Source organism: Ochlerotatus camptorhynchus, unplaced genomic scaffold, assembly GCF_037179485.1.
Source record: "Ochlerotatus camptorhynchus isolate MF236.1 unplaced genomic scaffold, CSIRO-AGI_Acam_v1.1 ptg000423l, whole genome shotgun sequence".
Lineage (NCBI taxonomy): Eukaryota > Metazoa > Arthropoda > Insecta > Diptera > Culicidae > Ochlerotatus > Ochlerotatus camptorhynchus.
This window is the reverse complement of record NW_027040909.1, coordinates 2,622,507-2,646,624: the sequence shown is the minus strand read 5'-3', so window position 1 is coordinate 2,646,624 and position 24,118 is coordinate 2,622,507. Positions and strand designations below refer to the sequence as shown.

The 24,118-nt window shown below is 38.6% G+C and overlaps 1 protein-coding gene across 5 annotated transcripts in view; it reads left to right on the top strand.

Annotated features, from left to right (window-relative positions):
• LOC135711180 (troponin C-like) overlaps positions 1 to 23,172 on the top strand; it is a 35,505-nt gene extending 12,333 nt beyond the window's left edge. The window contains exons 4-8 of one of the 5 annotated variants that reach the window (XM_065233956.1): positions 4,163 to 4,429; positions 4,679 to 4,810; positions 4,884 to 4,904; positions 22,802 to 22,888; positions 22,958 to 23,172. In XM_065233956.1, the coding sequence (XP_065090028.1) occupies positions 4,163 to 4,429; positions 4,679 to 4,810; positions 4,884 to 4,904; positions 22,802 to 22,827 (446 nt within the window). In that variant the 3' untranslated portion in view covers positions 22,828 to 22,888; positions 22,958 to 23,172. Of the gene's footprint in view, positions 1 to 4,162; positions 4,430 to 4,678; positions 4,811 to 4,883; positions 5,097 to 5,498; positions 5,633 to 12,299; positions 12,889 to 22,801; positions 22,889 to 22,957 lie in introns of those variants that run through there. The other 4 variants (XM_065233960.1, XM_065233957.1, XM_065233959.1 and 1 more) reach the window with 4 other exon arrangements.
• Positions 23,173 to 24,118: the final 946 nt, after the last annotated feature.

The following is a 24,118-nucleotide window of genomic DNA, read 5'->3' as shown; positions in this document are numbered from 1 at the left end:
AAAATCAAGATACTCCGCCGGTGTAGTGATTTTTCTTTAATCTTCTTAGAGATGAAATTTATGCTCAATTCGGAGACCTACTCAGAACTTCCGTAAAAGGATTTTTGAACAATTTTTCGAATTCGTATGGAAAAATAGCAGCAGATGGAATAATTCGGGATTATTCTTAAAATTAACCACGAACAAACAAAAAAGTATGCTACAAGTAGAATATTCGTATTAATACAGTATAAATTCATAGAAAATAGAATAATAGAACTTGGGGTGCTTTGCAGAAATTCGGGAATACATTATACAACTGAGAACCTTATAAAAGTTTGGGAAACTTCGATGAACTAAAGGCAATTTGGTTCAATACAGAACTTCACGAAAGCTCAGTGTCCTGAAAAGTTTAATGGACTTAAAATATAATTTGGAAATTCCATAGACATTCTGAAAATTTTGAAGAACTTCATAGAATTTAAGCGAAATACTTAAAAAATCCCAGAACTCCAAACAACTTTATAGAAATGCTGTCTATTTTTTATTAAACCAAAATTGTTGAAGCTCAGCAAACTTTGTAGAAGTTCAAGGAGTTTCATAGAAGCTAAGCGAGTATTGTAGAAGTTTATCAGGCTCTTCAGCACTGCATGTTTTAATTTGGGAACTTACTGGAAGTTTTGGAAACTTTGTTTTGATCAGATCATTATAAAAATTCAAGGTTCAACGTAATTCCAGAAGCTTGGAGGTCGTGGGAAAACCAATAGAAGACCAATAGATAGAATTGAGAGGATTTTCATAAAATATGGAATTTGGAAGTTTGTGGAAGATGAGAAAATTTGCAGGAAGTATAGATAATGAAACTTTGTAGTCATTAAAGGATCATTAGACCCGTTTTCCACTCCTCAGGTGCTATCAGGCGAGAGAGACACAGCCAGTGCTGTAAATTCTCAAAATCATTTGAGCATTTTTGATGAAAATGAGAAAAGTAGCTATTCGCTATCAAAGGGGACCTCCTCCGAATCGGTGATATCAGTTGCTTAGTCATTTGACGAAGGCATGGATCATTCTCATTTGAGAAACGCTATATATCATTCAATTGAGTGTAACCTACACACAAACGGAGCTCTGGTCGACATTCCGGCAAAAAAGCGAAGCCAACCCGACACCAATCTGACTTCTATCAAACCGCAACCCGATGTTGACCTGACATTGAAGCGTCATAAACTCAAAATTGACCCGACAACAACACGACATTGGGTTGACATCGACCTTAAATTAGCCTTACATTGATCCGACATCGGGTCGACTTGTTCGGGACCATTTCGCTGGATTTCTTCCATACTCCATTGTCGTATATCAAATCAGGCATAATAGGTGATAGTTGCCCCTATCCGATAATGTTGTTGGTTTGCGTGGGCGTACTTTGGTTCGCGTGTAAAGGGTCTTAGAAAGTTTGTTTACAAATGCTTTTGTGCCGTTATCAAATGGTATGCCTGAAATGATACTTAGTGACTCAATTGACAGTGACAATGAGCTTCGAATGAGAAAGGGGCTCTTCAAATTATGGTCATGTGAGAATTCGTTTACACAGAATTGATTGAATGGTTGTATTGGTTCATCTTCAATCGAATTATATGAAAATTTACAGCACTGGACACAGCCATGTGCCACGAGATAAAATCAGGCATAACATTTGATAACGGCACAAAAGCTACAATAGATAAAATTACTGGTCGCAGTGGTGTTGAGTCCCGAAAAGAGAAAAAAAAACATCGATTGTAAATAAACGTAGGGTTTTTAATCCAATTTCCATCCCACACATCCAACAATTAACCTCTCTTTTTTGAACGGAAACTTCCAAATGTATTTACAATTCCATACGTACCGTTGGATTTGTCAAAAAGTCACAAATAGTTGAGTTATTGTAAGAAATCTAACACCCTTTCTTGACTCTAGTCATATTCGTTCTACGGGTTTCAATTCCGTCTTAGCGCATTGAAACGCCTTTAAGTTTTCTTCGTTCTACGGATGAAGGTAAAACAAATTGATTCGCTAAGAGCACTTCTTTGGTTTTTGAGAACAACGAGTGTAAATATTCATGCAATGTGCTCTAATAAGCTTTGTATGGTAACTTATGAACAGACGTATGATTGATTTGTGCACGGTGGAATCATTGATATTATAGATGATTCCTGCTCGATACGACGGAAATTAGCGATTACGACGAAGTAGCGCTCTTCCCTATCAGCTAGGTATTCCGTTTGCTGCTATTTGGATGCGGCTATTGATGACGGTGATGATGGTGATAATCGAATTATGGTGATGATGACCGATCATTGGGCTAAAGCTGGACACTCGAAATAGTGAACTCGGCCAAAAGTTCCACAGTCGAGCGCGAATCACCTTAGCACTGCATTTCCTAGCAATGTCAGACCCAATAGTGAAAAAATAAACAAAATTTAGATTTTATCTCTTAGAACTTCATGAAACTTCACCCAACTGTTCGCTAAGCTTCTGCTGGAATTCGGCCAGTTTAACTCTGATCCAATTTTTCAAAATGGCGTTTGAGATATTTTTCAATAAATCATGAAAATCGCTCATCTTAGCAATTGACATCTAGGGCAAAGTTGTAGAAAACTGGTTTGCCTATCCAGGAAAAAATACACAATAAATGAAAAATCACAAATTTTCGACGAACATAATAAGACAAAAAACTTATTTTTAGATGCTTATCGTCAAATATCAGTATAGAGTTGCTACTTCCATTGTAGTACGGCAGTGTTAAAATTGAATTCAGAAAGTAGAAAGCAAACAATGGACAATTTTGAGGAAAGTACGAATCGGATTGATAAAAAAATATCAGTTAATTAAAAAAAAAAACATAACTGATGCTTATAAAAAATGTTAACTTTTTTCCACAAATGTTTTTTAATGCTTATATTTTAAACTAGAAATCCACTTCCTTTGCAAAAATACCATAAATAAAGCGTGAAAAAAATAAATAAAAATATATATCAACAGTTGATGTTTATCGATTTTTGTCAAGTTTTTAGTATCCATCGTGTATCCATCCATTTAAGAAAATTTAGCACACTTGAATTTTTTTGTTTTTGAACTTTTCATCATTTTTTTTACGAAAATTTGTGATTTTCCCAGTGTTTATTTTTTTCCAAAAAGGCAAACCTGTTTTCTAAAACTATGTCTCAGGCGTCATTATATAAGCAAGTTTTGTGCCACGGTTTATTGAAAAATATCGAGCACACCATTTTGATTCAAAATGGCTGAATTTCGACACAAACTTGGTTCATTACCCTTATCGAACAATTTGGTGAAGATTGGAAGAATTCGGAAAGGCAAAAACAAAATCGATTTGTCAGTTAGCGTGGAATTTATCCAGCGTGAAATACGATACGAAATGCTCTATTGATGATATTTTTAATTAAAAATGCATTTGGCCATGCATTCTCAAGTCAATCAAGTTGCCCTCTGGAGGTAAGTGCTGTCAGAAGCAGTACGAAATTTAACTAATTTTAACAACTCATAAGATTGAAAAAGCTCGCACCCCGCTATACTAAATCTTAATGTTATTACGAAGGACAAGATCAGTTAATGTTAATAAATTAGAATTGGATGATTTTCCGATATTAGATCCCATTTGTAACTGTCAATTTTGTTTAATAACAGTTCGTAAAATGACCGTTTTTTTAAATAATTGAATGCGTATGTGGATGGATTTCTTTTACAAATAAAACAAATGGCTTATACAAAAAATCACAGCATCTTCTGATAATATTTCTTGCCAGAGCTGTACTCGTAATTATAACAACAAACTGCAGGGAACAAGACATTTTTTCAAACTATTTATTTTCGTACAAATCCTCAATAAGTAAATTTTGTAGCTTTATTGAGTTGGCGAGAAGGTATTTATTTCAAGAAATTAGCTACTCAATTATTTGAAAAGTATTCCGGTGACCACATTATTTTTGTATACAACAATCTTAGATAATCTAACATTCCCCTGGTGCCATATTATATCGAACAAAAGAAACAAATCATCTGTCCACTCCAAAAAATCCAGCAAGGTACACGATCCAACGTTCATTGTAAAGAATACTCTACCATCTACTTCAAACCTGCACTAACTAATCCGATCTTCATTTTTTCTACTCCCCCTTCACAGTGCTAAAGGAAGCCTTCGATGCATTCGACAAGGACAAGACCGGCAGCATTCCCACCGACGTTGTCGGTACCATTCTGGAACTGCTCGGCCAAACACTGTCAGAAGAAGAGCTCGATGACATTATCGATGAGTACGACGTGGATGAATCTGGCCAGCTGGAGTTCAGTGAATTCGTGCAACTGGCGTCAAATTACGTAGAACCAGAGGAGGACTACGACGCGTTACGGAAAGAACTCCGAGAGGTGTTCATGATGTACGACAAGGAAGGTTAGTGAAAGGAATAAGTCCATCTCTGTTTTGCCCTAATCCGTGATTACACAACAGCTCAAATCGTCTATGCGACAGTACAGTGTTGCAAACAACTGCAGTTACTAAATGATAGAGCGACACAGTTCTGTTTTGAGCATTTGCCAAGAATGCACTGCGGTGCAGTTTTCTTCTATTAAAAGAAATCTATTCAGACTAATCACTACCTCTCCTTATTGCCGCTTTTAACCAGACACTTTGTATTCACAGCCAAGGGCTTCATTCCAGTAGACTCGTTCAAACAGATCCTGCGGGAACTAGACGGTGCAGTGCCCGAGGAGGAGCTGGACGACATTATAGATGAGATTGACGCTGACGGTTCAGGAACGGTAGACTTTGAAGGTATGATCTTAGTCTTAAATTCAAGCGGAATCTTTTTAATAATATTAATTTCCTTCTTCACACTTACTTCCAGAATTCATGGAGGTTATGACAGGTGAATAATCACTTTCCAACTATCACTTCTTTCACGCATTGATAAAAACAATAACGGCCGTTGCGCAAAGCTTTCCGCCTAAAGCTTTCCTGCACCATTGCACCTAATCGAATGTTGGCGATTTCGACCTAACACGAAATTTTTCAAGTTTTATGGTATATTAGCAACAACCAGAACCAGGCACACTCAACGGTACAAAGCACACAAACAACAATTTCGTTTTCCGTTCTGTTCAACGTTTGTGAGCCGTGTGCTGTGACTGTTCTATGTTACCACATTGGAAAAAAGCTGGACAAATTAAAAAAAAAAATACATTAACTACATAATTCATTCACCAGTAACATCCGCATCGGGTTCAACAGCATTTATAACAAGCATCATATTTAGAGATTCATTTTGCACTTTAAAAAAAAAATACTCACAATCACAGGTGTAGGATTGTCCGCGAGTTTTTTTTTTTAGTTTTTGATATGTAGTGTCAGTTTTGCAGTTGTGGTGTTCAAGTCGATCGATCTCATAGATGTGCCGTTTTCATTTTCTATTTTTTGGGAACTCTTTTGGACCATCGAACTACCACCCATCGATTCCTACTAGGCATTATGTAGAAATGTGACGTCCCTTTGTCCGTCCGTCCGTCGCTTGCGCAATGAAAGTGGTGTGTGCGTGAATTGTACTCGTCCAAGATGCAACCCCAAACTTGTGCCGCGTCCTGCTTTGCTGTATTTATGGTTTGTCAAATTTTGTATGGATTTAATTTTTGTAACCTTTTCCACTGCGGGTGATTCGAATTCCGGAACGTTGCGGAAGCATTACAAGGGTGTGGTAAATTGATCGGGTTGGTTGTCACAATTTGACATGGCAAGAACTGTGAATCCTTCAAATTTATCCGTGCCATTCCTATTCATGGGAGGTTTTCCGTTCTTTCGTTTGAACACTTTTAATATAGATTATATTAGAGTGAAACAGGATTCTACTCCAAATTTCGAAGATATTGCAAAGCAAATAATTGTGTGTGCTCTGGCTGCTAATTGTTTCATTAATAATCATTGCTTGATAAAGACCATTGATGTAGATCATATACCCATGAGAGCAACTGATTCTACTGGGTCTACAGGTAAAATTTAGAGCAATTCCAGGTTAAATTGCAAGGAACTTCAGGAAATTCTCCAAGACATTTCCGATAATTTCCAGGAGCAATCCAGAGAACTTACTGATATAACCATGCCTGGGTATGTCTTATGCTATACACAGAAGTCGTCTTCACTTCACTTGATCCATGGCTGTACGTCGCCAGCCTCGCAATTTTAACCTATCATAACCCGGGAAGCAATCCCAAGCATACATTGTAAGTTTCATCGAAGTTTTATAGCATTCTACAAGTCTTAAGCATGGTCTACATACAAGGAGCATTGCAAGTTTGATCCAGGGTTTAAATCTAGAGAATGGTCTACAGAACGCTTATAATATCAAAATTGTTACTTGGGACAGCAGCCTCATACAATTGTTACTTGGAAAACGACCACGTCGACTAGGTCTTTGCCGATTGTTGCAATCCGTAATTCCTTCTCTAATAGTTGCAACGATTGTATTTAAGGACGGCTTGTTGAGCCTTTCCCTAACCCTTGTCTCGCAGGAGGATATAGTTCTGTTTAGATTCCCTCGTTGGCAAGAGGATGAAGATTAGCCGCCCCTAACACGGGGAACAGACGCTGTTTTGAGCCGCCCCATAACATGGAGAACAGACGCTGCCACCTCCAGAGAGAGGAGATCCCCATCTCTGTCAACATACGACCACGGGCCCACCGGGGTTTGTTCCCGATCTTTCCTATGGGTGCTCGTACCCAGTGATGCAAAATATCATGTCACTCACGGGACAGACACTCGTCAACGCATCAACCGACCATCGCTGACAGCACGTTTTGTGACGCAGTGAGATGTAAGAGCCATGGCAAACAACTATCACCAGTAATTGTCACTGCTCACCAGGCTTGATGGGGCCTCACTCGCGAGTTTGAAATGAGCCGAGTGTATCATTTTTCTGAGGAGTAGAATGCCTACTGCCAATCATTCCACTGAACTTTAGAGCTTGTGAGCGAAGGGGGATAAAATGAGAGTGAGGTTTGCTGCCATTCATGTTCATGTTTTCAATCACACGCTCTTACTCTCACTCTGGGTGAACTCTGAGCTTCTTGCGTCGAACAAAAAAGTCATCCGGAGTCTCGAAAAGCGCCCCTCACGTCAAATCATCCTCTCGCTGAAGTTCACTCTCCCTCTCTCTCGAGGAGTTTTTGTTTACTTCTTCCATATTCCTGCCGCCACTCACTAGAGGACATGAGTGTTTTAAAACCTTCAGTGAGTTTGAGGAGTTTCAGCAAGCCTGCTGCTCACAGGTAAAACGTAACACTCACTACTGATGATGAAAAGCCCAAAGTCTTCTGCAGTACGATGGTGAGCAAAAGCGAAACGACAGCACAAAATGAAAACAAAGCCAAGCTAGAAAAATCAAACGGAAGCCGTCGGGCTCAGGCACCAACACACTCACATAAGCAAGTGAAGCAACAACTGCTTCAAAGCGAGCACAGATGAGTGTCGTGATTGTCGGGAATGACCAGATCGGCGATGGATCACCGCCGAGGCGACTTTCACCAGTTGCTTTTTACTTATTTCGTCAACTTCGTGGATGCTCATGGAGAGAGCTTCAACAAGCACTTAGATAGGAATGTACCAAGCGTTACTACCATCAGCTGTTTGATGATTGTCATTGTGATAGGCCGGCACAGCGGAAAGGAGTTACTGGACAAGAGGCTAAGGACTACATTGAAGTATACTTTTATACATGCAGGTACGTGAAGTACCAATGGTACGCATTGTCCAGCTGTTCACCAACGAACTAGAACTAATTAGTAGATACAGATTGCCGTCAGCTGAAAATCCCAGGAGAATTTGGTGGACTATATGCCCACTGGTAATTTATTACAATTTCAGATTGCTTCCAGGACAATTACAAAGCGATTGTGAAAACGGACTACAGAATATCTTGAGAAATTTTATCATCTCATTACATCTTAGGCAAGTCTAAAAGATCATCAATGTGCAATATCACAGACAGGAATGAATACCCAAAATTGGTTAAAATTCCTTTGGACAAAATATGATCACAAGGTACAGGGCAATTAGTGCTGCGACATCCTAGAAAGTTGCTGTCATTGGAAAACTTGTTCAGGGAATAAAGTCCATTTGGTTGGTGGACATAATTTTCTCACTACGCAACACAAAAGTGCATATGAAGTTCCTGTATGGGCTATATCATGACATTCTGGCCATCCAGGAAATTGTTGTAATCGACAAAGTTTTTAAGGTGACTGAGCTTCGCTAGAACTGATCTTCTGTAGATGTTAAGTGATCCTCTCTAGATGTTCTAAAGGGCCTCTCTGAGCTCATTTGGGAAAGGAGCAGCTATAAAGCAAGACCATTCTGATTGATGACTGGGTTCGATTCCGGATCCGGAATGTAGAATTTTTTCGGGTTGAAAAATGTCTAGACTTCCCTGGGCGTAGAGTAAGATTGTACTTGCCACTCAATTATACTAATGTAAAAATGGTACAGACTTAGATAGCTCTCAATTTACAAACCCTCAACTTAAGTTGAAGGCTGGCCGGCGTTAATATCACAGGATACTCTCTGAACATGTCTAGATGAACCATGCAGTTGCATGTTCCATGGTATCTTCTGCATGTTCCATGAATTTCTCTTGATATTCCTGAAATCATTCCGTCTTAGCTTCCCTAGATGTTCTTTGAAGTTCTCTAGATGATATCTGAAGTTTTCAAAAGGCTACCGGAAGTTCTCTAGAAATAAGGTGAATCTCTGTCGAAGATGGATCTCATTATCACTTAGAAATTTCAAAAGTGTTAATCTTGGCTTTTACTACAAACAATTCAATTGAGCAGTTCCAGGCCAAATAGCGAAATAATAAATATTTTTTTTTTAAATTTTACCTCTCAGAATTTCATGAATTTTCGCTAGGGGATGAACCAAGTTATTGTCAGAATTCAACCATTTCGACTTAGATAGTTCTCAATACAGCACGAAAAGCGCTCATCTTATCTAAATAACGTCTGCAATAACTACATACTGAAAAAATCCTCAATTTGTGCCAATAATATAAAAAAACACATATTTTTTCTCTAAAATAAAATTTAAAATCTGTTTGAAACATTAATAACAAAAATAGCCCTTTTTTTAAGATTATTAATCTGATGTTTCTTTTGAAGCTTATAAAAAAAGTTAACTTTTCAGAAGTGAACACAACGGATATTTCAAGATTGACCAAAATCATGAAAAAAAAAGTAAAATTTTGATTTTTTTCCACACAATATTTATGTGATTTGTTCATAGAAAACAATTTTGGTCAATTTGAAGTGTTGCTTGTGTTCATTCAAGAAAAACTAGAAGTGTTGATAACCTTAAAATAAACTTATGTTTCAAAAACTTTCAAAGTTCATCATCAAATTTTTTTTTTTCATTTCTTGACGAAAATTTGTGATTTTTTTCAGTGTGGATTTTTTTTTCCGGTAAAGGCTATTCAGTTTCCTACAACTTTGTTTTAAGCATCATGTCGATTAGATTAGTCGTTTTCGTGCTCTGATTTATTGAAAAATATGGAACAGGTAATTTAAACAAATAAGGTGTGAGTCAAAATGCCTGAATTCCGACACAAATTTGGTTCATTGTCCCCAGTGAACAATTATGCGAAGTTATGCGAAGTATGGAATTCGAAGAGGGAAAATGTTTTGGTGCAGGTCACGGCGACCAGCTGTGGACGTTGCAGGGAATCACTTCAAATTCTCAAGATAATCCCTTAATTTCTGTAGATACTCTCTGAGCTTTATATGATGATAACAGGACTTTTCTAGATTTACAATTAATCTCTTTAGATGGTCTATGCACTAATCTTGAAGCTTTTTGATCAGCATAGAATATTCCTTGAATACTCCATGAATCGCACAGAATAAAAATTGTACTCGAAAAAAATGTAACACTTTCATTTGTGTATAACTTTTTAATGCATGGGTACAATTTAATGAAATGTTGAGTAAAACTAGTTAAGAGTGTAATGTTTACATGTGCAAAATCTCGTTACAATCTGTCAAGTGGTTATCGAGATGGCTGCAAGCAAGAAGTGCTTCACCAAAAAATTATGGGAACGGTCGAGAAAAATCCAGGCCAGTCCCACAGGTGGAACGCGAAACAGTTTGGAATCGACCATTCGACCGTGTCCTGTGTGGTAAAATCGTTCAAGGAGACTCAGACGACCCAGCGGCGAGCTGGCAGTGGAAGAAAAGCGAAGACGACCGACCCCGTGAACGCAAGAAAGGTGAGGGATTCCTTCAAGCGCAATCCGAACCTTTCGATTCGGGACGTGGCTAAGAAGGTCAATGCTTCCGTCTGGTTCGTCCAGCAGACAATGAAGCGGGCCGGACTTCATATCTTCAAGGTAAGGAAGGCGCCTTACCGAATCGATAAACAGAATACGGTGGCCAAATCCCGCGCCTGGAAGCTGTACCACGATTAGTTGGTGCAGCCGAATTGCATCGTAATGGGTGATGAGACGTACATTGAAGCTGGTGCCAAGCAGATCCCCGGCCTAGAGTTTTTCGTCGACAAGTCCCGCCTAGATGTTCCGGAGAAGTGTGATTTTTTTGGCTGGAAACATGTTTTTAAACATGGTAATGCATCACTAATGCGTGCCTTTTCTACCACCGCTCATCACCTTAATGTGTACAAAGCAAACAATATGTATCAATCAATGATATTCATGATATATTAAATACCAGTTACTAAAAGTAGATACAGTATTACACTCATTAAAATGATTTGTTCGCAAATTATGTGTACATCGTACAGCGTAATATTACACAACAAGCGGAATGACCAGTCGACTGTTGGGGTGAAATATTCAACATTATTTTTTTCCTGTATTCGTCAGATTAGTATGTGGTAAAGAAATGACCCGATTTTATCAACCCCTCCGTGCATTAGACTAATTTCATAAAATCGTTATTCCAAATCATTCCTATGCATCTTCAAGATGGGTGTTACCTCTACTCTTTGGTCCAATAAGATGTTGGCAAAATCGGGTCATTACCGTATATGTCTCCAGTGGGATGCCTTGGTCCCTTATCATTATCAAGAGCTGAAATATACTAAATTGACCTGAAAAAGAACTGGCATCACTGATAAGTTCGGAATGTAGTGGCTTGCTTAACGCTTTAGTGGTGCCACCATGACACATGCAAGCACATTCCCAACTAAAACTTAATGTACGAATAATGTGATGGTGAAAGTTATATCTGTTTGTCTGTGCTTCACTTGTCTAGATGTTCAGTGACTTCACTAGATATTTCCTGAACTTGTTTAGGTGCTCTCTGAACTTCTCTAGATGTTCTGTAGAGGTTTCTACATATTAACAGAAGTTCTCCAAATGTCAGTCTCTTAAATTCTTTGGAGAACAGAGGTTTTCAGAATGTTTACTAAACTGTCAACACTAGGAGCCCTCATAAATGACACAGGAATTTATGAATTTTTAGAAGAAAGATAAGCCAAATGATACGTCCCGCCTTCGATGCTGGCAATCATTAAAGTTTTCAAATATAAGTTCAAATTCAGTTATAATGTTGCTGCTGCCCACTACCTAAACAAGAATAGCAAAGGGTGTTTAATAAAAAATTAGAATTTTTTCAGTCAGCTAGTAAAAAAAAAACATTTTTTCTTCAACGAATTCAGTATTTTTTTTATTAAAAACATAACAAAAACGTCAATGAATATTGGAGAAGGGGCTCTGATCACGCGTACGATGCAACTTAGTCGCGATTCTCGCACAAGAGCGCTGGACGGTATTGAAATCATTCTCATTTTTTCATACCCGTTATTATACAGTTATGGACACATTCCGTATATTACAGCAAACCAGCATTTATATATACGACAAACTAATGTCAATGTCAGTTCTCGGAGACAGATACAAACAAGCGTCACTTTTGTCATAGACAACTAAATTATTATTTATTTAAAGCAACCAAAAAAACTTGTTTGAATGTGTTTGGTACAATTATGCTTGGACGTATTAATCGAAACTACGAAACCATAGAATGAGCTACACCAAGTACACCAAGCAGTACGAACTAATGCGTTCCAAATCGATTCGTAAACTATTGCCGTTGATCGCACCACCGACGAGGTAATAACCGCTGCCGCACGCCCTGAATTCGAACACCTCGCACCTGTCCCTAGTCCATTCGTACTTTTATAATCCCGTTGCGATCTGTTTTTTGCTTTGCCTAAAATGCTTATCTTCTCCGAATTGCTTTACCCCTGTCTTCCTGGTTTGTATAGGTTTCTAGCAACAGCCTGAGATCCGTTCACCATCTGATGCTTTTTCCAATCTTTACGATTTGTAGGTTAAGCTTTGCAGCAGCCCGTGTGTTTCAGCGTCACCGAAGCTACAGAGAAAAATTTAATCTAGCGTACTATTACTAATAAAACTACTTACCAATAAAAGATAATAAAAAAATAGAAATAAGCTCAGGACAACATCGTTTGATAGCAGGAAGCCGAACCGCCATCAGATATTCAGATTCATTAACATAAATAAAACCAAAATCATACCACTTGCTTGAAGCTGCGAAATAAAGAATAAATGATAAGTTCAATAAGAAGCCAACATCACTTTTAATCACCCCTCCGATCATATACAAACCAACGCAACAATCAGTAAGTCATCCACGAGCTCAACCATTACGGATTCAATATCACGCTTACTCAGAGATCTTAAGCTAGCCAAAATTTCCCCCCACTTCAACGCTAAAACAATGCAGGAATAATTCACCAGAGATGCTTTGATGCAAAAAAAAAGTTCAACGGGTATTTCAAGGATCGCTTTTGCTTTTAAGGATTAACAAGGACGACTGAAATAAATTCTTTTTGATATTTACCGATAACCACGTGACTTTCATTTGATTGTGAAACAAACACGCTCTCTTTCTTCTCGCTAACACGCAGGATGATGCTTACGTCGAGTTTCGTGGGAACTGGAATTGGTTTCGCTTTCTTTGCTTCGAGTTTCGGTGTGTTTTTTTGATTTAACGATTTAACGATTCGCCTTTTTTGCTGTATGCACATTTTTGATTTTCACTATTCTGCTAGGTAGGTACTTTACATCATTGCGCAAGGATGTCACGTTCATGCGATAAAAACCAGTCGTTTGAGTTCATTGAGAAAACGCATAGCTAGCTTTGTATATTTATTTGTATCAGATAGCTTGAGAGCAGTTCCACAACATTCCGATTGAGAGTAATTCGATTTCTCGATCAGGCTCGACCTTTTTCGATTTGTATGAAACTTTGCATAATTGTTTGTTGTAGGCACCCATTCATATTTGTCCTGAAGTTCAGCAATTTTGGATTTTGTACAAATTTTAACAATGACGTCTTTCCCTTTTCTCAATAAATTATAGCATGAGAACGTCACTTGGGATCGAAATGACGTCTGAGACAAAGTTGTAGATAAATACACAGTAAATTTTAAAATCTGAGAGAGTTTTAAGATCTGTAATATCTCAAAATGTTCTTGGTCATATTTTATAATAAATAAAAAATGGCTCAAGAAAAATGCATACTCTTTAAAGGTTCTATATCATTCCCCAGAAAACCATTCCCCAGAAAACCATTCCCCAGAAAACCATTCCCCAGAAAACCATTTCCCAGAATGCACCATTCCCCAGAAAAACATTCCCCAAAATGTACCATTCCCCAGAATGTACCATTCCCCAGAAAAGATGATGAAATTAGTAATTTTATCTTTTCTTATTTTTACTATTGATAATACACTATGTTTACTTTTATAGAACAACACTTACAATAATTTTAAGGTAAATGCTACGTGAAAACTTACGTAGATTTTTTCCATCGTACTTTTCACATAAAAGCTACGTGATTCGCATGTAGAGGTACTCATTTCATGAAGCTTAACCGTCACAGGATTATCACATAGAAGTTACATGATTTGGTCGGTGACATTCATTGGAGGATTCTAGTTTCAATATTTTTACACTTTTTATACAATATGTTTTTTAATATGTAGATACAATCTTTACTGTATTCATAGTTGTATAATTGAATAATATTTCTATTAATATATACATAAATATTCTAAATACACCACATCAGATTTGTTTTAAATATTCGATACGCATAAGCCGATAAGCCGAGATACTTTTTTTCATAGAGTAAGCTGGACAGCTTGAAATCATTCTGTTGAGCACGATGAAACAGACAGTTTTTTTTAAGAGAATACAATAATCCATAATGTTATACTTACATATTGCCACTACCGAATACCGAACAAAAGCACATCATGATGCTGCCAAGATTTGCACCGCTCTGAGTGTACGTACCACTCTTTTTTTTAGATGTGGAAATCACATAAGCTTTACGTGAAACGCACATAGATTCAGTGTTATGTGAAAATCACGTACATTTCATTGATTATGTAGGTGTGTTAAAAAGAAACTCTAGGGACATTACATAAATTCTACGTGAGTTACGTAAAACTGAGAGTGAGGAAAATTGAGAGCTTACGTGATATTTCACGTAGCTTCAACGTGTAGTTTATTTTGAGTGTATGTATTTATCAATTTCAAACCATTTTTTAGCTCTTTATAAAATGACAACCTTCAAGTTTTCGAGCACTTCGTTCATCATTTAATAAGTCAAAAGGTCTATTATGCAATCCAATTCAACCAGTCGGAAACTGTTAAACCTTATCGAAGAATTGTTCGACCAGAGTTGAAGAATTTCTCGTGATGGATTAAAAAATCGGTGCATGAAACGTTGAACTACCGATTACAAATTCATAACATTATTCCACTCGTTATTATCCCAAATGGTCATTACCCCGAATCCCTTGCAAAAAGCTATTGATTATATATTTTCTCTATATTTTAAAAGAAGGGAAAATACCCTTCTTTATCATACATCCAAAGAATTAATTATTTTCTCTATTATAAATTCAAAGAAAGGAATATTCCCTTCTTTATCGTTTATCTAAAGAATTAATTATTTCCTTTTCTTACATTTTCGAAGAAAGCAATATTCCCTTCTTTAGCATATATTTAACGAATTAATAATGTTCTCTTCTATATATTCAAAGAAAGGAATATTCCCTTCTTTATCTTACATTCAAATAATTAATTCTTTCTTTTTGTTATATTTTCAAAGAAGGGAATATTTCCTTATTTTTCATATTATTTACATATTTAAAGTAGGGAATATTCCATTCTTTATCGTTTATCCAAAGATGTAATGATTTCCTTTTCTTAAATTTTCAAAGAACAGAATATTCCCATATTTATTATACATTTAACGAATTAATCATGTTCTCGTTCATAAATTAAAAGAAGGGAATATTCCCTTCTTTATCGTAGGGGAATTTACGTATTCTCGTCAATCTAAGCAGCGTCCGCACTTCTATTAGCATTTTCACAGCGTCACGCACATATATGACGTGTCTGTTTGTTTCAATTCATCTGCTGTTTGTTTCAATGCTCGGTTCTACAAATATAATCAGATTGAAGCTGAAAGACTAAAGAATCATTTGGATACATTCAGGGAAGTGTGTTGATGGTAAAACATAGTGAAATTAACGTTTAAATTTTGGTTGCCGAAAACAGTCAATAGGTGCCGAAGCCGACATTTACCCTATATCCAAAAAATTAATTATTTCCTTTTCTTATATTTTCAAAGAAAGGAAAACGCCTTGATCCATTAAGAAGTTTTTCTATTCTTTTTATATACGCGAAAGAAGATTCCAGGAGTGACTATAATAAACAAAATTAGTCAATCTAATACATGGCATACTTTTCTGAGGAATGGTACATTCCGGGGAATGCTTTTCAGGGGAATGGTTTTCTGGGGAATGGTTTTCTGGGGAATGGTTTTCGGGGGAATGGTTTTTTTGAGAAATGTTATAGAACCCTCTTTAAATATTGAAAAAAGTTGAACTTATTAAAATTTACAGAAATCTTAAAATATTTGATGCAATTTTGTGTAATTTTTACCCAGTTTCTGCTCAAAAATTATACATGGTTGTTGTTGTTTGATTTTTGTCAATTTTCATGTGTCCATAATTTTCAATAAAAAAAAAATCATGATCATTTTTTTTTAATTACGGAAAATGCAAACGAAAATTTCGAGAAATTTTAGTTTTCAAGACTTTTTTGCAATGTTTACTCAAAAGGGAATTTTGAAAAAAATACCGTTTAATTTTAAATAAAGACTTTATTTTTCTCTAAAATTTTAACTACGGCATCATTTTGATCAGAAGTAACATTTGTCCTAACACTTATTGAAACATGTCAAATACGGCATTTAAATTCAAAATGGATAGATTTCAGGACAAATGTGAATTATTGCAATTTGTTTTTCCTCTGTTTGGAACCTAACACCACTGTGACCAGCAATTTGATCTATTGTGTTAATCCCGCGTCCTTAGTTTAATGCATATCGTATTACTCTCTATCAGTATTGAGAAATGATGAAGTATTCGATTTTTTTTTACAGTTATAATTCTTGAATTTATTGCAAGGATCCGACTGTAATTGAAAGATTCCTCTATTTATACCCCTCAGAGTGTTGGAACACCCTCCAAATGTGCACCGCTTTGTCAGTTAAAATTGGATTCATTAGAAACACAATTAAGGGATAGCACGGATAATGATCATGCATCAGAAGACTAGGGTTAACCACTTCATACTAGAGAACAACGAATAAAAGGTTTGGAATCACATAGATGAAGACTAACTTACTAAAGTTTTCCTTGTTTCAAGATCATCCTCGGTGGACAAAGCCGACTCTTGTCACTATCATCAAGGCATAAAAAGTAACAAGGTTTAAGATGTGTTCCTTTGATTACTGAAAAATCCTGTTCCCCTAGTTTAAAGTAGTCGAGACTAGGAATCGGTGGTAGATCTTAGATCCCGTAACATACCACGAAAAGGTGAACTACCCACGTTACGGGGTATGATTACCCTTAGCAAACAATTTTGAAAAGTTTTATGTGAATCGGTGAAGGTCGAGTTGAAATCAATTGTATTTGCTATTTAGCCTGGAACTGCTCTTGAGTCAATCGCATTTTTGGAGATGTGATTCTAATGGGGTTGAAGTTTGTCAATGATACACTGAAATCGCAAATGAAATGATGACTCTGGGTTAGAAAGTTACGAGTTAACTTGGTCTCGATGGGAAAATGTGAATTCTTCATGGGGATTCAGGGTCAAATACACCTTACAGTATATTAAAGCAATTCCACGTGAAAAGGTACTTCTCATTTTCAAAAGTGCTTCGATTATGTTCAAAATTTATTCTGCGTTCAGCTGTTGAGATTTCGGTAAAATTTCGGTAAAATGAACTTAGTGTGTTCGAAAACCCGGAAATTAATCAAATACCTGAATAATGTTCCCTTGATACTTCGGCAATTCTTCTGATTGATTAGTAATATTTATTAAGATTTACAATTGCTCAATAAATCATATCCTGCCTTTAAGATATTCTTGCACGAAAGTTGGATTAGCAGAAACTATTCCAAAAACCTTCAACTGACCAAATACCTGCAAAATATTCTCACAGTATTTTAACAATTCTTCTGGTTGACTAGTAATTATTCTGAAGATTTATAATAGTTCAATAGATCAAATCACGCCTCTTTGACATTCTTATAAGAAAGTCGGTTCATAAGAAATTATTCCAAAGACTTTCTTAATTTTGTTTTTATTTGTTTACCGTCGATCTTGTTTTCCGTGCTGAGCATCAATGCTACCGAGGCCAGAGAGGCAGCTCCCACTCCTGAACCCTATCCTTCGACCCATCAACTCCTGAACCGGGGACCAACGGCTTTACTTCCCTTCCGAAGGAAGACGTGATCAGAGATGTTATGCCTCAGAAAATCCCGGCGGCGCTGACTGGGATTGAACCCAGGCCTTTTGGAGTGAGAGGCACTCACTACACCACCGGCGCTGCTTCCACAGACCTTCAGTAAATGGAACACATGCATAATACTCTCTGGGTCTTATGGCAACTCTTCTGGTTTGAAATGTTATTTTCTGCAGTGTTTAAATTGTTCAGTAAATCAAATCACGCCTTTTTGATATCCTTGCACAAAAGTCGGATTATCAGGAAATCTCGACCAACAATTGAAAATGGCCTAGTAGCTTTGCTTAACAAAACTTTGTTAGCCCTTTCCTCATAAACCGAAGGCCACCCTTGTAAAGCAGTGGTAAAGTTTTCCCTATCCCATGGTGCTTTTGGTTGCGTGGTGGCCTACGCTTTGCGAGAAAGTGGCATACAAAGTTAAATAGCTGCATAATGACCTCTCGATATTTCGGGTATTCTTCTGGTTGATAAGTAATTATTCTGGAGAGCTCTAATTGTTCTATTGATCAACTCATGCCTCTTAGATATTTTTGCAAGACATTCGGTTGATTAGGAATTATTCTTAAGACTTTTAATAGATCAAATAGCTGAATAATATTTTAAGGGTGCTTTGGAAATCCTTCTGATTGATTAGTAGTTATTCTGAAAATTTTAAATAGTTCAATAAAATAAATCAATTCACTGAGTTAGTCTTGCAAGAAAATCGGTTGGCAAGGTAATATTTTGACGGCCTTCAAATGATCCAATACCAGCATATTGTTCCCTGGGTATTCTCCAATTGTTGGTCGAGTTTTCCTGATAGTCTGACTTTGGTGCAAGGATATCGTAGATGTATGATTTGATTTATTGACCAATAAAACATCTGCAGAATAAAAACTAGTCAACCAAATTAAGTGTTAAAATACCCAGAGAACATTATGCAGGTATTTGATCAATTGAAGGTCCTGATCAACCGAATTTCTTGCAAGAATATCTTAGAGGCATGATTTGAGTTATTCAACAATTAAAAATCAGCAAAATAATAACTGATCAATCAGAAGAATGGCCAAAATATTGATCAATTAATGGTTTTTGGAATAATTCCTGACCAACCTACTATCTCAAAGAAAATCTTAGAGGCATGATTGGTCCAATTTAACAATTAGAGATCTTCAGAATAGTTTCTAGTCAAGTCTTATCCTTTATGTCAAAGATGGATTCCATCACGTGTAAAATAAGGTATTTCTAAGTGTGTAGCCGGTACCATTGATACTTCGCATATCTGCAGGTATAAAATAGACCCCAGTAGCGGTCCTTAGCCTCTTGTCCAGTAGCTCCTAACCCTACCTCCCTGCGGTGCCGGCTGGGGTACGAGTAACCATAGGGAAGATCGGGTAACCAACCCCGGTGGGACCTTGGTCGTATGCTCTCCGGAGAGTTCAGTCTTCGAGTGTCTGTTCACCATGGAGGTGCGGCTCAAAACGGCGTCTGTTCTCCATGTTAGGAGCGGCTGACCAACGTCCTTATGCCAGCGTGGGGCTCTAAACAGTGCTGTGCACGGTGGTCCCCCGGCGAGACAACGGGGATTGGTGCAGGCCCTACAAGCCAGCCGTAGAAAAACAAAAGTTCTGGAAGCAAGCAATGTAAATACGGACCGGAACAATCGGCATAGACCCAAGCAACGGAAATGGACTAACGATTGAAAACTCGGAACATTGAACTGCAAATCTCTCAATTTCTTGGGAAGTACCCGCATTCTTTCCATTACTGAGGGTCCGCAAGTTTGACATCGTAGCGCTGCAGGAGGTTTGCTGGAAGAGATCGTCGGTACATACGTATAGGGATGGTTATACCATCTACCAGAGCAGCGGCAATACACATGAGCTGGGCTTTCATCGTGATGGGTGAAATGCAGAAGCGCGTGATTGGGTGGTGGCCAATTGATAGCAGAATGTGCAAGTTGAGGATCAAAGGCCGTTTCTTCAATGTCAGCATAATCAACGTACACAGCCTTCACTTAGCAAGTGACGATGACGATAAAGACGCTTTTTACGCGCAGCTGGAACGAGAAGACGACAGCTGCCCAAGTCATGACGTCAAAATCGTCATCGGAAATCTTAACGCTCAGGTCAGCCAGGAGTAGGAATTCAGACCAGTTATAGGAAAGTTCAGCGCTCACCAGCTAACGAACGCCAACGGCCTTAGACTCATCGATTTCGCCGCCTCTAAGAACATGGCCATACGTAGTACCTACTTCCAGCATAGGCTCCCAGGAGATCATCGCAAAAAACAGAATCGCAAATCGACCACGTTTTGATCGACGGAAGGCACTTCTCAGACATTATCGACGTCAGGACCTATTGCGGTGCAAATATCGATTCGGACCACTACCTTCTAATGGTCAAGGTGCGCCAACAACATTCGGTACCGACGCCCGCTACGGTACAATCTGGAGCGACTGAAGCTGCCCGAAGTCACAACTGAGGACTGCTGGAGCAACGTGAAAGCAGCCATTAACAGTGCTGCTGAAGGCGCCGTTGGGTTCGTGGAACGGAATCGACGGACCGATTGGTTCGACGAAGCGTGTCAGACGGTTATGGACGAGAAGAACGCAGCGCGGTCGGCGATGCTGCAGCAAGGAAACTGTCATAATGTGGAGCGATATAAACAGAAGCGAAGACAGCAAACCCATATTTTCTGGAATAAGAAGCGCCGCCTGGAAGAGCTGGAGTGCGAAGAAATGGAGCAGTTGTATCGTTCTGAAGAAACACGCAAGTTTTACAAGAAACTCAACACATCCCACCAAGGCTTTGTTCCGCGAGCCGAAATGTGTCGGGATAAGGAAGGGGTTACTTAACGGATGAACGTGAGGTGATTGAAAGGTGGAAGCAGCCCTACGATGAACATCTGAACGGGGCAGAGGCGGAGGACCAAGGCGGCAGGAGGAATGGCTTCGTCGGTACAGTGGATGAGGGGGGCATTCCAGCTCCCACGATAGGTGAAGTTAAGGATGCTATCCGACAGCTTAAGAACAACAAAGCAGCTGGGAAAGATGCTATCCGAGCGGAACTTATCATATAAGGGCCCGGATAAGTTGGCCACTTGTTTGCACCGACTAAAAGTCAGGATCTGGGATACAGAACAGCTACCGGAGGAGTGGAAAGAAGGAGTAATATGCCCAGTATATAAAAAAGGCGACACACTAGAATGTGAGAACTATCCAGCGATCACTATTCTTAACGCGGCCTACAAAGAGCTTTCCCAGATCATCTTTCGCCGTTTATCGCCGCTAGCAAGCAGATTTGTGGGAAGTTATCAAACCGGTTTTTGGGACGGGCGATCGACAACGGACCCAATCTTTACGTTGCGGCAGATCCTCCAAAAGTTTCGTGAATATTAAGTCCCTACACACCACCTATTCATCGATTTCAAGGCCACCCATGATACTATTGACCGTGAAGAGCTATGGAAGATTATGGACGAGAACGGTTTTCCCGGGAAGCTGACCAGACTGATCAGGGCTACGATGGATGGTCTCAAATAACAATTTTGGTTTTATGAAGGTTCTGTAAACCATGATTTAGACTTGTAGCATGCTTGGGGTGTACAGTGCTGCGTGAAGATATCGGGTGCGTTATCGGACTCGTTTGAAACTCGCAAAGGACTTCGACAAGGCGATGGTCTTTCCTGCGCTAGAAGGTGTTATGAAATGTGCGGGCTTTAACATGATCTTCAATAAGTCCAGCCAGTTCATCTGCTGCGCTGACGACGTGGGCATTGTCGGAAAAACGTTTCATGCCGTGGCGGAGCAGTACACCAGGCTGAAACGTGAAGCAGAGAAGGTTGGATTTAAGGTGAATACATCGAAGACAAAGTATCTGTTAGCTGGAGGAACCGAGCGGGATAGGGCTCGCATAGGCAGAAGCGTGACAATCGACGGGGATGAGTTCGAGGTGGTGGATGAATTTGTGTACCTCGGATCATTGGTGACGTCGGATAACAACTGCAACAGAGAAATTCGTCGGTGTATTTTTGCCGGAAGTCGTGCTTACTACGTACTCCACAAGACCCTGAGGTCGGGTAAACTTCACCTCCGTACTAAATGTACCATGTACAAGACGCTGATAAGACCGGTAGTTCTCTACGGGCACTTGACGTGGACGATGCTTGAGGAGGACCTGCAAGCACTGGGTGTTTTCGAACGACGAGTGCTTAGGACCATCTTTGGCGGGGTATGTGAGAACGGTGTATGGAAGCGAAGGATGAACCACGAGCTGGCGCAACTCTATGGCGAGCCCTGTATCCAGAAAGTTGCGAAAGCTGGACGGGTACGATGGGCGGGACACGTTTTAAGAATGCCGGACAACAATCCCGCAAAAATGGTGTTTGCCTCGAATCCAGCCGGTGCAAGACGAAGAGGAGCACAGCGAGCAGGGTGGTTAGACCAAGTGGAGCAGGATCTTGGAAGTGTGGGACTGTCAAGAAATTGGAGACAACAAGCCACGGACCGAGTGAATTGACGTAACATTGTGATGCAGGTGCAATCCTGAGGGATGTGGGACCAGGATAAGTAAGTAAGTAAGCCAGTTTGCACTACAAATCAATTTAAATATTTTACAAAATGGGTTAATGTTTTTAAAATTTACAGTAATACACAATATTTGACAAGCAATAAGAATAATAGCAACAAAAGCACTGTTAACATCACATCAAGCTTGAAACTATAAAACGCGCCTTACTAACAATATAAGTACAGTACAAATTCATAGCACAATTTTGGTTTGCCTATGCTTTGGGCCAGCGATTTGTTTATGTGAAATTAAAACGCTTAAAAAGTCAACCTTATGCTCTTGGTAAGCCAAATTTAGATTAAATCCATTACAGCGCAGTTTTTTAGTTAACCTAATTGTGTTTCCAATTTATAATTCCTAGATCGAGATCAAAATAAGGAGAGTTAGAACTCACACTCACATCCCCCTCCCAAGAGACATCATATCATGAGACGCAGTTTTATAAATGGTAAATGAAATCATACTTCTTTCGATTCAAAAAAAAAGTCTCTAACCAATACATTTCCCCCCATTTAAGGTGACTGGCCGTTGCCCGTACGATGGTAGAGAAAGCAAAATGAGCGGTTTACTGTCTTCTCGACCTAGAATAAGAGATGTTTATTTTTTTCAATTTTCCGACAGCATCTTCCCGCACAGTTTGATGAAACTGCATCGTTTTCTAGCGATCTTTCCACCTCTGCATCTAGTTTTATCCAAAGAAAAATAAATCTAACCCAACTAGAAGGAACAAAAGTGAATCAAAGAAAACACAACATATAACCACACAACGAAACATGATTTAATAAAAAAAAACAAGTTATTAACGAAACTTTCAAGACCAACAACAGTCAAAAATCAACATGTTATGCAAGTGTATTATAAACGCTTTTCCTATGTTTTCGTCTAACATGTGCACAAATTGAATTGCGGCATTTGGAGACGATAGATCAATGAATGTACCGAAATCGGATGCAAAGCAAAAAAATCAATCCAATCTTGTTGCGTCAACTCGTTTTATTTTTCTGAGCGTCCACGTGCGTCGTCATCGTCGTTGTTTTGTCTGCTCGTGGTGCGAACCGGAAAATGGATTTCCGTCGATTGAATGGAGGCGGCTCGCAATCGTCAACAAGTCACAGGGATTAGTGGAAATAATTTGAATTTCTAGTTTTCTCTATATTGGGCGGTGAGTACAGGAGACAAGCAAGAAGAAAAAGAAACCATTTGTCCAGCACCATCAAGAGCGGAAGGTCACCCACTGTGCGGCGGTGTTTATATTTCCCATTCATGATTTTGGTGAAATTTTCAGACAGTCGGAAAAGATTAATTTCACGGTCGGGCGATCCTTGTGGGGTGTGAAAACGTGTCTATTTCAGGGTGTTTTGCAGCACTTTGGATGGACGTTAGGTGTTTGGGCAAAAGTTGTCTAATTGGTGCAAATAAACAGGAAACTTTTTACTCACATTGGGGCAGAGTTTCGTTTGGGATGCATGAAGAATATTCTGAATTTATGTATCGTTGGGTCAAGTATATCTCTGCGCCCACGACTTATGTTTTAATGTGCAATCAAATTGTAATAGCACAATATTTACCATATCTAACTACGTCTATTAAATGGAACATATGTTTTTGAATACATATGATACCAACTTGACAAGATCAGAAGAATCGGATTTATTGCAGTTTGAAGCTTTACTTCCAT